Source organism: Dipodomys spectabilis, unplaced genomic scaffold (assembly GCF_019054845.1).
Source record: "Dipodomys spectabilis isolate Male_0828 unplaced genomic scaffold, ASM1905484v1 ptg000335l, whole genome shotgun sequence".
NCBI lineage: Eukaryota > Metazoa > Chordata > Mammalia > Rodentia > Heteromyidae > Dipodomys > Dipodomys spectabilis.
Genome location: NW_024871012.1, coordinates 4,858,581 through 4,873,872, shown reverse-complemented (window position 1 = coordinate 4,873,872; position 15,292 = coordinate 4,858,581). Strand labels below are relative to the sequence as shown.

Below are 15,292 nucleotides of genomic sequence, written 5' to 3'. Positions count from 1 at the left end.
CACTCTAGATCCACTACACAGCCAGAGGTGTGAGATGTGGTGTGCTCGCCATGCGGACACATTGCACACCTTCCCCATGCTGCTGGGGGGCGGGGGGATCCTGTCAGTTTCCCGAGTTACCTGTGTGTCTGTCACTATGAGTGGCCAAGCGGGCTGCAACAAGAACACAGCCTGGGGCCAGGGCTTAATTGGCACCAGGTGTAGACAGGGAGGCACACAGGTGTGGTAGCATGCGTGCTCCCTAATTGTTTTAATGTTCACAGAGAAGTTAATTGTCAGTGTAGAGCGAGCTAGCAAATTAGGTTCCCAGGGCCTCAGTGTAAGGGAGGATAAATGAGGTGTCACGAGTTTCCGATGTGTGCCTCTGACACAGACACTTCTCCGGCTCCCGGGGGACTCGGCGATGTGAAGGATGGGCCTTATTCTCACATTGGGGAGCCTGCCTTGCTTTTGCTGACACGTATCCACGAGTGGCTTCTCCTTTTAGACGTGCTGTTGGGTGGTTTTAGGGTTGTAACTTGTTGGCAGAAGAGTTGCTCGGAGATGTTGAGATGCAGGAAGATTTCTGTTGCTGGTGTTGAGTGCATTGTACCCCCACCGTGGAACCTCTCACTCATCTTGCTTTTGCTAATAGATTCTGGAGCTACCTTCTAGAATCATATTGCTAAGGGAAGTACAATTTTTGAACAAGACTGTAAAGACAAAGTGTGTGTGTGTGCGTATTGTCTGCCTGTCTGTCCGAGTCTGCGTGTCTGTTCTGGGGCTTAAACTAATGGATTGGGCACTGTCCTTCAGCGTTTGTTTGTCCAAGGCTAGTGCTCTACCACTTGAGCCACACCTTCACTTTCTTTTTGTGTTTGTCTTGATGGTTCCTTGGAGATAAGCGTTTCAAAGTCATTCTTAGCTGGGCTGTCTTCAAACGTAGATCTACATCAGGGGCCACCATCACCGGGCCCGCTTTTGGCTTTTTGTTAGTTAACTAGAAATAAGCGTCTCAGAGATTTTCTAGCCTGGCTTCGAACCGTGATCCTCAGATTTCAGCCTCCTGAGTAGCTGGGAGTAGCTGGGATGAGTGGTGTGTGCCACCAGTGACTGGCAAGAATAGCTCGTGTCCTGACTGCTGCTCTTGAGCCATTGCTGTCTTAGTCTGCAGTAGCTGCCCGAGGGCATGGCATGGCTGCTCTCTCGCGCAGAATAGGTTCGTGGTGGTCAAAGTCTAGATCCTGGCATTTTCCAGAGCTTCTGTGGGATACTCAGTGGCCTTCTATACACCCTGTAGCTTACCTTATAAGCTTGTCTGTGAACGCATGGCTTTATAATTAGGCCACGATCTTTGGTGTTTGCTTGCTTTTCAGAGGCTTGAATTGACCTTGTCTGCCCGTGAGGTCCACGACCCTCTTGTGGAACAGCAGGGAAAGGGCCTCTTCGTTCTGCGTGTGAGAAGGGCCTGCTTAGTGAGGACGGCAGTGCTGTTCGTGGAGAGTCAGGCCCAGGGCACCGCTTTGGGACCCTTCCTCCTGTCTCCCTCCTGTCTCTGTACTGAGCGTTTCTCCTTTAGGAGACTTGTCAGATATGCTTCTCCCTTTAGTGTTTTGTTTGTTTGTTTTTAACTTGGTTCTATATCCTGAAGCGTATGTAACACATAAGGTGTAGAAAAATCATTATGGTTTTTCAGAGCTTCAGTTTGTTTTGAAAACACTGGGCTTTCTGATCTTGATTTGCTCAGGTTTGTCAGAGCTCCCCTGAGCAGACTAACTCCTTGAGTCCTTGTAGAAAAACATAAGGTAAAGAAGACAATTGTGTTTATTTCTTCACAGAATTTTAAGACAATGGAAAACTTATACACAGTCTGGGAATCCCAGTCCTCAGGACATTTGTAACAGAAGTCTGCCCAGTATTTACCGTGTTGGAGGAAATGCTGGCAGATACTTGCGTGTTACCAGATGCAAGGTGACATCAGCACTGCGTTTCTTGGCTGGGATGAGCCTATCAGTCAGTGTGGAAACACTGCTCCTCGTGTTGATCAGAAAAAATGGATTCGCGATTAAATATTTATCTGGTAGATGAATATTTGACAAATGAATTCTAGGTGGCGAATGCTGTCTGGAGGTCTAGGTGCTGAGTGGCAGGCTGTGGCTTGTGGCTGGGCAGAAGGGCCTGTCGGTGCCATCTCCTGAGTGGCAGGATGCGTGAGAAAAGGGCGGGGAGCTCACACCCCTCTGGCCAGTGGCTCTTGACTGTTGCTGTAATTGCTGTTTCCAGCGCCGAGCTCTTGCGCTGCCAGGTGGGTCAGTTGCTTCATTCTGGGCGGCAAAGCATGTACTTTCGTGGCTGTGGGGCCTGGACGCAGGCCTGTGCGCGCTTTCTCACCGAGGCTTGGGGCCCCATCCGCTGAGTCGCACCTCCACGTCTTGGTTTTTAGTGATTACCTGGAGATAAGAGTCTCGGGGAGTGTCCTGCCGGGGCTGGCCTGAAACCAAGGTCCTCAGGGCTCAGCCTCCTGAGTGGCTAGGATGACTGACGTGAGCCACTGGTACCTGACTTCGTGAAAAGTGTGGTTTTTTGTTTTTTTTTTGGAGGAGGGGTCCGGTCATGGGGCCTGAACTCTGGGCCTGGGCGCTGTCCCTCAGCTCTTCAGCTCAAGGCTAGCGCTCTACCACTTGAGCCACAGCACCACTTCTGGCTTTTTTCTTTTTGCTTATGTGGTGCTGAGGAATCGAACCCAGGGCCTCAGGCATGCAAGGCAAACGCTCTACCACTGAGCCACCTTCCCAGCCTGAAAAGTGTGTTATTTATTTATTTACTTACTTATGTATTTATGTATTTAGTTGTTTAGTGCAGATCCTGGGCTTGAATGCGGCCTGGGTGCTGTCCCTGAGCTGCTTTTGCTCAACACTAGTACTCTACTAGTACTTGAGCCACAGCTCCACTTGCGGTTTTTGTTTTGCTTTGTTTTTGAGTAGTTTATTACAGATGAGAGTCTCACGGACTTTTCTTGCCTAGCCCTGGCTTTGAACTATGATCCTCAGATCTCAGCCTCCTTAGTAGCTAGAGTTACAGGCATGAGCCACTGGTGCCTGGCAAAAAATAGGGTTTGTTTTTTTAAAAGGTGCTTTGGCCTCCTCCCAGATTTGAGTGCAATTGTGTCTTCTGGGTTTGGAATGCGTGAGTGTTTATCACACACATTCTTTTGGCAAGGGTTCTTCTTACGTATGTGTTAGATAACAGAACCTACATAGATGCTCTGTGGTAGGGAGTCAGAGGAGCAGAAGGACGGTCAGTCAGTACTCTAGGATGTGTGTGAGTGGCTTGGACGACCATCCCAGTGCCGTCTTGCCAGCGCGGCCAGTGGGGGAAGCCCGAGGCGGAAGCAGGGACAGTCCCACATCAGGGTTTCCTGGCCGGTGGCACAAAGCAAAACACTTACTGTTGCCGCCAGGGTAGCGCATTAGGCTGGAGCTGTTTGCTGACAGCAAGCACAATCGCCAAATCCGCGTCAGGGCTAGAAAGCCGGGCAGTCTCTCCCAGAAAGCTGTTCATGGGAACAGAGGTGTCAGTCTGGGGTTCCTCTTGGGTGGAGGGGCCTGCCAGGGGTCCCTGCAGCCAGGGCCTCCCACTCGGCTCCGACCGACTTGCTGGGAGTTGATTGTGTAATATCAAAGGCATGAAGAGACATCTTGTCTCCTAAACCCTTGGAAGTCTGCTGGCTGCACGGGACCAATTTTGAGATACAAGCAGGGGTTCTAATTACGAGGCCAGCCAAAATACAGAGAAACTTCTCAGAGCTTTTCAAGACTCCTTCAGCTTCCAGGCCTCATGCAAGCTGCTCAAGCGGAAATGACAGTAGTAACTTCTAACTCGTGGAAGCATAGGTCCAGCGGCAGAAGCGTTTCAGACAGAAATCACATTGTTCCTTACACAGAGGTGTAGTTTATTTTGCATCTACAATTCCTCTTGACATCATTTTAAAACTACATCATTCAAAAGCTGTCTTGGAACGGTCGAGCGGTCCAGAGCCCCGGTGCCGGTTGGGTGGGACGGCTGTGAAGACGGCCTGTGGAGAGAGGCTGGGCACTGCCGGCGTTGGCTGAGTCGTTGAACACACGTAAGGTCGAGAAAGACACAGTTCTGCTCCTGGTACATCTGCTTAGAGTCCGGAGCACTCCGGCGGATTCGTGTATGTACGTGTATTTAATGAATTAACTAATTTATCTAACGCTGGTATTTAATTTTTCTACTCAGTGCTGGTGCTCTACCTCTTGGGCCATCCCTCCACTTCTAGCCTTTCTCTGGTTAATTGGAGAGGAGTGTGGTGGACTGCCCTCCCCTGGCTGCGGAACTAGGATTGCAAGTGTGAGAGTGCTCTTCTGTCTCTCCTTGTCCAGTCGTGATGCTGGAGTGGAGCGGTTAGGAAGGGCATGTTTCTAGTGGACATTGGTCAAGGTGGTTAGTTCAGGGTCCAGGCAGCTCACCTCTTGGCCCTAGCCACTGCGGTAAAGACATTACTTTGGGCTTTTCTCTGTTTGGTTGCTGGGCTCCTCTGCCTGAGCAGTCATGAGTCGCAGGGCTCAGGGGGCTCAGCGACTGCCCCCCACCCCTGAAGTAGATGGCCAGGCTTCAGATCGCCTTTGGGTGGGAGCCCTCGAGGGGAGAACCAGCCCCCTGGCGGATTACCTCTTGGAAGTAAGAAATGAAAATGCACAGCCTTTGGGGGAAGATAACTACCATAAAATACTTGCTCCAAGTGTTTTGGGTTGTTTTGATGTGGTCCTTCTGAAAGGTTTCCCCCAACTTTTTCTGTTTTAAATTACAGCAGAGAAAAGTAAAATAATTGTCTGTTGACTCTTGCGTGCACGCACGCACGCATGCACACACGCATGTGCACACGCACACGCGCCCCTCTGGATTCTCAAACATCCCGCTGAAAGCAGGGTTATCTAGGCCTTGTGAAAGGCGGTTTTTGCGCAGCTCATTCAGCATTGTTCAAGGCTGTGACACATCACTGAACAAATTTCCCCCTTGCATATGCTAATCCTGTGCTTAAAAGACCTCATTGTAACTCTCTGCTCTCTGGGAATTGAAGGGCTGTCAGATCATGTCATGTGACCCCCCGCCCCCCAAATATCTAAAATGCCTGTTTTCTTTGGGTCAGCAGTTCCCGCTCAGCATATGCCAATGAAAGTATCCCTGTGTGGTTTGTGGAAAGATTAGCCTTGTTCCTGCTTGTGTGGGGGAGCTGGTCTTGCCGTTGAAGATACTCCCCGGCTGAGATTTCTCCCTTGGGGCTCAAGTTTCAGTGCTGTTGGTGAGCACCAGCAAATCTTATTTTCCACGATGAATTAAAAAGAATTCAAAAGTTCCTTTATTGTAGCAGTGGAGAATGTGATTTGCCTTTTAGGAAACCACACAGTTCACCCCCCCTGCCTTCTTTGTGTCTCCTTGGAGTGGTACACAGTGACTCTTGACTGTGAGGACGATGCCTAATGGCGTAATCTCAGGACTGGCTTGTAGCCTTGTTCCTGGCCTGACTGAGGACCGTGCAGTGTGAGAGAGTAGAACCGTGCCCACACTCCCACAGCAAGCTCCCTTTCCACGCACTAATAGAGCCAAAGCACATTCTGAGTAGTTCTGGAAGACCCACGGGGATAATGGTTTGACTGCCTGAGGCAGGGTCCTTTTAAGTGCAGAAAGCTCTACAAATGTTTGCCATCAGTCTTTAGACAGATGACTTGCAGGGAATGAAGGGCTGTATAACCATCACCTTTCTAAAACAGCTGTCACGTCCAGGCTGAGATTTCGTGTGTACACAGAGGTCTGGGAAGGAACCTTTGATTAATTGCTTTCTTTTTTCTTTCTTTCTTTCTTTTTTTTTTGGTCTTGTAGAGTAATTCCCTCTTGGTTCCAGACAGCTTAAGAGCCACCGATAAACGCAGAAATGGGCCTGAATTTTCCAATGACATCAAGAAAAGAAAAGTGGATGATAAGGATTCCAGCCACTATGTAAGTAAATAAAAGACTTCAAATAATGTTTGTTTGCTTACTGCTCACCTTCAAGTGAGAATCTCCTTGTATTCCAAGATCTCCATGATCATTTCATATCTGTTAAAATAATTCTATCTAAAGAGAGCAAGTTCTACATGGTGTAGCGTATTATTTCCCTCAGGGCTATAAGTTATACTCCTTTTGGGGCTTTGTTTTATATCTAGACTCTGCTTTCTTACTACTCATTTAGATGGGCCATGGAAATGTCAGGCTGGTGGCACACACCAATAATCTCAGCACTTAGGAGTCTGAAGCAAGAGGATTGTCAGTTCAAGGCCAGGCTGGGCTACATTGTTATACCTATCCTCCCAAAAAACAAAAAAAATGAAGGCTTCAAGTAGAGATTAGTGGTAGTGCATGCCCTGCCTGTCTAAGGCCCTGGGTTGCACTGTACCAGGTACTGCTTCTAGAAGGACCCCATCCCCTCACTTATGAAACCTCAATTTTTAGTTTATTTTTTTTCTTCTTTTGGTACTGGAGATCAAGTAAAGCATCTCACGCATGCTAAGTAAGTGTCTACCCCCGAGTTCCATTCCCAGCGTCAAATGTTACTTTTGAATGAAGACTCTGCATTTCTTTTTTCTTTTTTTCAGTCCCAGGGCTTGAACTCAGGGTCTAGGTGCTGTGCCCGAGCCTCTTGGTGCTCAAGGCGAGCGCTCTACCACTTGAGCCACAGCACCACTTCTGGCTTTTTTGAGTAGTTTATTGGAGATACGGGTCTCATGGACTCTTCCTGCTCGGGCTGGTTTTGAACTGTGATCCTCAGGTCTCAGCCTCCTGAACATCTAGGATGACAGGTGTGCAGCGCGGGCGCCCGGCTGCATTTCAGTTTGTCCTGCCTGGCTCTGTCTGGTTAGTGGCTACTCCTGCTCAGCGAGAGCACACAGTTTTGGTGTCGCGAGCGATCTTGCTGGTGGCTGTTCTGGTGGCAGAGGTGTGTTCTGAAGCAGGTGAGCGTGCTAACGCTCCTGCAATGGAACAGGTGTCAGGCGTGTGTGCAATCACGGAGAGAGTCAGTCAGCGTCACATGACCGGAGACTCATGACACAAACAGCTGGCCCCACACTCGGGGGCGCCAGGCGACGGCCACTGGCTGTGGACTGGGGGGGGGGCGGTGAGGAAATCACAAGCACTACAGCCAGCGCGTGAGTTGGAGCTGCTCTGTGCGTCTCTGCAGTGCCTGTCCAGCTCAGGTGCGTTCCCAGGGACAGTGGGCGAGGGCAGTGCTGAACTGGCCCCGGGAGCAGGGCCCTCGGCTGTGAGGCTGTGTAGGTGTCTGTCTCCTGCGGGCTTGAGTACCAACTCAGGTTTAGGCCACAGCTCGTCTTCTTAGATGGATTGTTTATTTGTTTTTATATGTTCATTCTTTGAACAATGTTACTATTCTTCAGTCGCTCTACAAAGGGATTTCAGTTCAGCACATCCATTCAAAGGTCAGTGTATGAGCACAGTGGGGTTGTTTTGTTGGAGTCTTGTGACTACATCTCAATGAGCTGTATGTTGCCATCTCCATTTTATAGGTAAGAAACTGTACCTAGTGGCTTTGAAGTGATTTCCCAAAGGCCACAGGGCGTGTGGCTTGAAAATCACCGCTTCCTGAGGCACCGTCCCAGACCCCACACCCAGTCCTGGGGTGCACTTCCCAGAGGCCTGGGTTAATCTGCAGTTTACACTTACGTTTGATAACACCCTAAGAGCCAAACCATCGGTTCCGCTCAGCCTTGTGCATGCTTTTTAAAAAAATCTTCCAGTACTGGGCCTGAACTCAGGGCCTTATGCTTTCTCCACTTAATGCTGGTACTCTACCACTTGAACCATACCTCCACTTCTGGCTTTTTAGTGGTTAATTGAAGCTCACAGATTTGTAGGTAGGCTTCGAAACTTGATCCTCAGATCTCAGCCTCCTGAGTAGCTAGGATGACAGGTGTGAGCCACCAGCGCCTGGCTTCGCCCTCCGCCTGTGTCATTAGCATATGCCCTCCGCTGTATCTCTGCCCACAGCTGGTGTCCCCTTTGGAACATTAGTAAGGATTCATAAGCAAGTAGGTGGTCTAGGCCATACAGAAATGGAGAGGTTTTGTTGCTTTTCCTGGGGCTCACACATGCCGTGTGTGGCTGGTCGTGACAGGCCTAGCAGCCACATCTTAGCATGGCCCTTTGTCGCCTGCTTTGTCGCCTGCTCGTGTTCAGTGTATCAGGTTGTGATGCTGGTGGCGAGATCACAGTGAAGACTCTGGGTTACAAGGCCTCGCATCTTCGATGGCAGACACTTATTATACCTGAAACCTTCCATTGGCAGAAGAACCTAATACAAAGCCAGGATTTAAATTCTAGAGGACTCTGACATGCTTCAGAGATCAGAGAGAGAGAGGGAGGGAGGGAAGGAGAGAGGGAAAGGAAGAGGGGGAGGGAGGCAGGAAGGAGAGAGGGAGTCTGGATAGCCAGTAATAGAGTAGAATGGCTAAGCTGTAGTATTCTGTGTCACAGTACTGTGGCTGAGTAGTTGGCAACAACCTGTTACATGTTTTCTGAGGAATCGGAAGAGGATTTGCATTCCCCAAACATGAAGAAAGGATAGGGAAAGCTAGGTGTTTGTGTGTAGATTCCTAAGTACTCAGGAGGCTGAGATCCGAAGATCAAGGTCCAAGTCAGCCTGGGCAGGGAAGTGTGAGGTTCTTACCTTACCAGTTAACTAGCACAAAGCCAGACGTGGGTGTGTGGTTCAAGTGATAGAGAGCCAGCCTTGAGTGGGAAATCTGCTTGGTAGTACCTGGCCCCGAGTTCAAGCCCGTGTACTGGCACCAAAAATAAAAATGAAAAATGGAAAGAAGGAAGAGAGAAAGAAGTGAAAATGTTAATTATCCCATTTTGATCCTTACACACTATTACACATAGACAGTTATATATCCTATAAATATATAGGTACATCCATTAAAAAGAAAAAGAATTTTTAAAATCACAAAGAAGAACCATTCCAATAAAGTAACGTTGCAGCCTTTAGCCAGCTCAGCCCATGTAATGTGTGGTCATTTTTATAACTTCTTGTTTCTCTTTCTCTCTGTTTGCCACTACCTACTTTACCAACCGAGACAGGTTGTGTTCTAGGGGCTTTTCTAAGAGAAAGCAACATGTTCTTTACTAGTGGGTTTTCCTCTTGAAAATACTGCTCTCAGTGGACTGTGGTGTTGGATTGTGCTGGCTTCCTCGCTGCTTATCATTGCACGTTGGCACGCAGGGTTCACGGTACCCTTGCAGCAGTGAGAACAGTACGGGTACCCATCATTGAAAGCAATCAGGCCTCCCTCGAGTCTGGGAGCATGTAAGGGTGTGACTGACAAGCAGCGTTGAAGACGGGAGTTTGTAGAGTCGAGGGCAAATGTACTCTGGACGGTGGGCTGGCAGAAGGTGGCTGTGCTGATGTGTGTTTGCACTTGTGCATGCTAATATTTCTCAAACGTTGTTTGTATCAACCTAACTGACAAGGGCATCGGTAAAGGGGCTTTTAGCTAAGCAGCGACAGACCTACCCTTTTTCAATGTATCCTATTTATTTCACATGCATTATATTTATTTTTCTCTAGTTAAGACTGTGAGGCCTTTTGGCTAAGAAAAAGTTTTTGTTGAGAGGGTGGCTTGAGGAGCAGAGCACATGGCCGGTAAGTGCAAAGCCTGAGTTCAAGCCCCACAATTGGAGCCACCACAAATTTAAAAAAAGAAAAGGAGTAGACTTTTTCAGCTTTCCCAAACTTTGATGTAGGAGTAGCCACTTTTTTAGCTGAACAGCTTCTCTGAATCTGTCCCAAGCTCAGTCCAAGCTTGGCATTTCCATTGATATGACAAGAAAATAAAAGCTGTGTTGTAGGATGGCAGTGCCTTCCAAATACTGCCATCTGTCTTCCTCTCATCTTTCCAAAAAGATGCCAGGCCTCCTCAGAGGAGACTCTGCTGGGGTTTGTGTACAGGGCCTTGTACTTGCTAGGCAGGGCCTACCACTTGAGCCATACCGCCAGCCCACTTTGTTTTTTTTCCTTTTTTTGCTAGTTATGTTGGGGACACAAACTTTTCTATCTAAGCTGGTTTTGAACCTTGATCCTCTGGATCCCAGCTTCCTGAGCAGCTAGAATACAGGGGTGAGCCACCAGTGCCTAGCTTTTGGGTTTCTTCTTAACAGGAGTTTAGATCGTCTGTTTGTGGCAAGCTGCAACTCCGTGGGGAAATGGTTTAAGCAAATTTATCTCTATAATTGTGAATTGTCGATCATGGCAAGGTTTGTTGGCTGTCCTCAAGGGCGTGCAGTGGGGATAGCCCTGCGTCTCACTGGACGTCCGATGGGAAAGGCGGTGGCATTCGGCATGCAGACTACCTGCCAAGATTCTGCTAGGCTTCCTAAGCCCTTGGGCTGTGCCGAGTACTTGTACCTTGCTGTCTTCACCACAAGCAGATGGTGATTGGGTAGCTGGTTTGCGACAGCAGCAGAATTTGCTGTGTGGAACTTTCCAGAGCCCCAGGTCAGATGAGAGGAGGGGGAAGGTGGTGTTGATCGTAAGAGCTGGCAATCTGGACGCGAGTGACACACCCCACAGTAGGGTTTTTGTTTTGTTTTTGTTTTTAGTTTGTCTGCTACTGAAACAATGCAACTCAGTCTTGGTACTTTTTTTTCAGGACAGCGATGGTGACAGAAGTGATGACAACTTAGTGGTGGACGTGTCCAATGAGGTAACGTTTCCTATCAGTCATCAAAAGGCCTCTTCAGTGAGGTGCGATTCAGGTGGTAGACGCCCAGCCTTGAATGAAGGAGCCGGAGGAGAGCACCTTTGTCCTGAGCTCAAGCCCAGTACTGACACAAAACAAAAACATCCAACTGACACAACTGTTTTCTTTCAAAAATATATTGTGGCCTGGGAAATGTAGCTCAGTTTTAGTGTTTGCTTAGCATTCCTGAGGCCAAAAGATAAAGCACGTTCCCTTGGTCATTTGGATTCCTAAGTTGGATGTCTGACTCCATTTTTTTTCAACCTCCTCTAGGGAGGGCACTTGGACAGAAGGCGAATAGGATTGTTTTCTTTGTGCATGTTCGCAAGTCATTGGTGAACAGCATCTTCCCCTGACAGCTGCATCCCCCTCCCCCAACATAAAGCACTTTCAGTGTGTTTTGAGTCTGTCCGTGATGAGCTGCGCCGTGAAAATGATCGCTTGTGTTCCCTAAGGACCCTTCCTCTCCACGAGCCAGCCCTGCGCATTCACCCCGGGAGAACGGGATCGACAAAAGCCGCCTGCTGAAGAAAGATGCTTCCAGCAGCCCTGCGTCCACAGCCTCCTCGGGAAGTTCTGCTTCTTTGAAGTCCAAAGAAATGAGCCTGGTAGGTAGCGCGCCCCCTGCCTGCATGGGCCTGAAGTGTGCAAAACAAGAAGGCTTGTTGCTTACGGGATGTGTTTAAATCCTTAAACAGGGAAACTCCTTCTGTTGTTTGTCTCTATTAAGTGCTTGCTTTTTCTGTTTTGGGCCATGAAGAGAGCATCATGTTTTGCAAATACCCATGACCCAGAGCTCTGTGCCGCGTGTGCAGCGAGCAAACAGTCACCTTGCTTTTACGAAGCTGTCCGTGTACCCTGTGTCCTGCGCTGTCTTGTCAGGCTACATCATGGGGCATGAGCCTCAGATGTACACAAGGGGCCTGGGACTGTGGCTGTGAGGTACATCAGGACCCATGTGTTTAAAACACTTGGTGGAGTGTATTGTGGTATACGACTCCAATCCCAGCTTTTGGGAAGCTAAGGTAGGAAGATCTCAAGTTGTAGCCCAGTTACATAGTAAGTTCTGGGTCAAGGAGCTTGGGGTGCCTAGTGAAATGCTAGGAGTGCACTTGTAATCCTAGCTGAGATCTGGAGGATTGCTGTTTGAAGCCAGACCAAACAGAAGTTTGTTGGACTCCATCTCCAACGTGACCAACAAACCATAGGGCCTGAGTTGCGTGCGACTCAGATGGTTGAGCGGCAGCGGAGCGAGCGGTGAGCCTGGCGGGCTGGGGGCTTCGCGTTCAGCCCCCCTCCCAACTGGCCGGAAGGAAAAACACAGAAGACGTGGTCATGTCCCTGCTCCCGTGGTGCTGGTCACTAGCTGGTCGCCTGTCGCTCTCACACGGTGCCCCAGGTTCGGTCCCGTTTCTCAGAAGGGGAGAAGGACCCTAGTCACTGGCCAGGACTACCCAGCCCTCGGGTCCAAGGCTCCCGGGAGCTGGTGTGTGACTCGCACTCGGCCCACCAAGCCCAAGGCCAGGCGGAGCTGTGGTCTCGGACTCACACTCGCTGCTTTCCGTGGAAGAGGATGGCCTTGCCAACCCCATCTCTGCTCAGTGTGCAGAAGTCCCTGGCTGGATCGAGTCTCCCATACATAGGAGGCTCTGTGCTGACCGGGCAGCCATGCAGGAGGGGACATAGAGCTCCGGAGGTGTTCTTTTATTTTTGTCCATCATGGGGCTTGAACTTGGGCCTGAGTGCTGCTCAAGGCTAGTGCTCTACTACTATGAGCTATAGCACCACTAATGGTTTTCTGGTGGTTCATTGGAGATAAGAATCTCTTGGACTTTCCTACCCCGGCTGGCTTTGAACTGTGATCCTTAGATCTCAGCCTCCTGAGTAGTTAGGATGACAGGTGTGAGCCACCCGTGCCTGGCTGGGCATTCTTTTCAGATGTATTTCTCACATCCAGTGGCATGTGTTAGTGTCTTGTTAGTGTCTCCTGTAACTGCTGGTCTATCAGTCTCCATCCCAGAGCCACCACCTAAAGGCAAAAAACCAGGGCCTGTTCCCCCGCAGCCATTCTTGGTGGCCTCTGCATGCGTCTCCAGGCGGCTGGGGACTCTCCTCTGGCTGGTCACCATTCTGACTTGGCACCCGGCCAATGTCCACAAGGCTGACGGGAAATTCTTCTTGTGTTGTTGTTGAAGTACGACCGATGGAGGAAGAAGTGTGGTCGTGCTCCATGGCTCAGCTCTGGTTTTAATTCTGGCAGGAAGAGGAAAGGTCAGCATTTCTCGCTCACGAGTTAATGCTGTCAACATTGTGTGGATTTATGAAAATTGGCTGAGGGAGTAGCTAGAAGGTGCCCAGTGTCCCAGCTGCTGTTGTGATAAATTGTGTAATATGGCTTGGATTAAAAATAATACTCATTTAATTTGTTTAATGATACCAGCATGAAAAAGCCAGCACGCCCGTTCTGAAATCCAGTACGCCCACGCCTCGGAGCGACCTGCCAGCGCCAGGCCCCAGCGCCACCCCGGGCCTCCGCCCGGGCCTCGGCAAGCCTCCAGCCATGGAGCCCCTCGTCAACCAAGCCGGTACGGCACCCCTCTTGTTGTGCTGGGTGTCGTGGCTGGGTCTACGTGGCGCTGCGTTTGTGGTGCGATTTCCCCACGAATACGAAACACGTTTGCAGTCACCCACTTCCCTGTGTCTGGGAAGAAAAAGCAAAAAAAGGCACAGTAAGAAACAGATGTTTGTCCTTGGGTTTCAGCAGCTGTTTGCTCCCCAACTGTCTGTGATCGGTTTGTCTTTCTTTCCCTTTCACACACATAATCTAAAATCCTAGGGACTTCAGATAAAGCTTCTGGTAATCAGTCCCAACCTACGCCCTTTAGCAAGCCGTCCATATAGGACGGAGAGGGCCGGCGTCTTGGCCGCAGTGTACCTGCAGTTGGCACATCTTCGGGCATCGGCGACCCCTCCTTCTGTGGAAGTGGGGAAGGCCTCCCCGAGACACCAGGCTGTGAGGACTTTGGGATGTGTAAACTCGGTCTTCCTCACTGGGAGAAAAACCAGTGGCCACCCGAATCCAAGGAAGGCCGACCCACCATAGTCCAGGGAAGGCCGGCCCACCATAGTCCAAGGAAGGCTGGCCCCACCTCAGTCCAAGGAAGGCCGGCCCCACCTCAGTCCTCCTAAACGCATGCTTTGGTTTACGTAAATCTAGGATTTGGTTTTCATTTGGAGTTGGTACCAGGGAATGGAAAGTTCGGACTGAAGGAGAAATCTTGGATTTTATCGAGAAAATCTTCTTTTGAGATTAAGTCAGGTAAACGCGGGAGTGTCCGTGCCTTGGTTTGCCCTGTCTCAATCGGGTGCACTGGTGCTGATTCACCCTGCTTGCCCCGGCTTCCCAGGCTGCCTGTGCCCGTGAGGAAATGTGCGGGTTGTGCTTTTGGCCGGGGTCCTGGCACCCAGCTGTGGGGACAGGTAGAGCCAGTGTCTAAATTGGAGTTGACACGAACCGATGACACGGGATTACTGGTTGGTGTTGACAGAGCCGGCCCTGGGAATCACCAGCGCCTTACGTGTCTTCCAGCAGCTGGTCTGAGGACCCCCCTGGCAGTGCCCGGCCCGTACCCCGCTCCTTTTGGGATGGTTGCCCATGCCAGCATGAACGGTGAGCTGAACAGCCCCGGAGCGGCCTACGCCAGTCTGCACAACATGTCACCCCAGATGAGTGTCGCCGCCGCCGCCGCCGCTGCAGTGGCCTACGGGCGCTCCCCCATGGTAGGGCTGCTGGGGCGGGCAGGCCAGGGCTGGGGCCGGGGCTGGGTTGGTGGGCAGGTGGGGCTGGGGCCGGGGCTGGGGGGGTGGGCAGGTGGGGCTGGGGCCGGGGCTGGGGCTGGGGGGGCCGCAGCGCGCAGCTGTGCGGCTTCGCTGGTGATGGGTGTGGGGCAGCCTGCCGTGGACTGAGGACAGTGGCTTTTCACCCACCAAAGCACATTAAAAATGTTCCCCCAAACCCCTTCCATGGTGTAATAGGGAATTACGTACTGGGATCATTCCATTAAAATATGGCCAAGAGGAAGGAGTCAGGGGGGCATTACAGTCAGTCATTACATTACAGCCAGTCATTACATTTCAATGCAGCCAAGAGGAAGGCGTCAGTCATTACATTACAGCCAGTCATTACATGTCAATACAGCCAAGAGGAAGGAGTCAGGGGGGCATTACAGCCAGTCATTACATTTTAATACAGCCTAGAGGAAGGAGTCAGGAGCACATTACAGTCATTACATTACAGTCAGTCATTACAGTCAGCCATTACATTTCAATACAGCCAAGAGGAAGGAGTCAGTCATTACATTACAGTCAGTCATTACAGCTAGTCATTACATTACAGTCAGCCATTACATTTCAATACAGCCAAGAGGAAGGAGTCAGTCATTACATTACAGTCAGTCATTACAGCCAGTCATTACATTACAGTCAGCCATTACATTTCA

The 15,292-nt window shown here is 50.2% G+C and overlaps 1 protein-coding gene across 8 annotated transcripts in view; it reads left to right on the top strand.

The window, feature by feature from the left end:
• Positions 1 to 15,292, top strand: part of Tle1 (TLE family member 1, transcriptional corepressor) — a 119,407-nt gene that overhangs the window by 70,140 nt on the left and 33,975 nt on the right. For 4 of the 8 annotated variants that reach the window (XM_042665587.1, XM_042665586.1, XM_042665584.1 and 1 more), the window contains exons 9-14: positions 5,884 to 6,000; positions 10,704 to 10,757; positions 11,249 to 11,401; positions 13,234 to 13,378; positions 14,011 to 14,112; positions 14,383 to 14,573. In XM_042665587.1, the coding sequence (XP_042521521.1) occupies positions 5,884 to 6,000; positions 10,704 to 10,757; positions 11,249 to 11,401; positions 13,234 to 13,378; positions 14,011 to 14,112; positions 14,383 to 14,573 (762 nt within the window). The remainder of the gene's footprint in view (positions 1 to 5,883; positions 6,001 to 10,703; positions 10,758 to 11,248; positions 11,402 to 13,233; positions 13,379 to 14,010; positions 14,113 to 14,382; positions 14,574 to 15,292) is intronic. The other 4 variants (XM_042665590.1, XM_042665589.1, XM_042665588.1 and 1 more) reach the window with 2 other exon arrangements.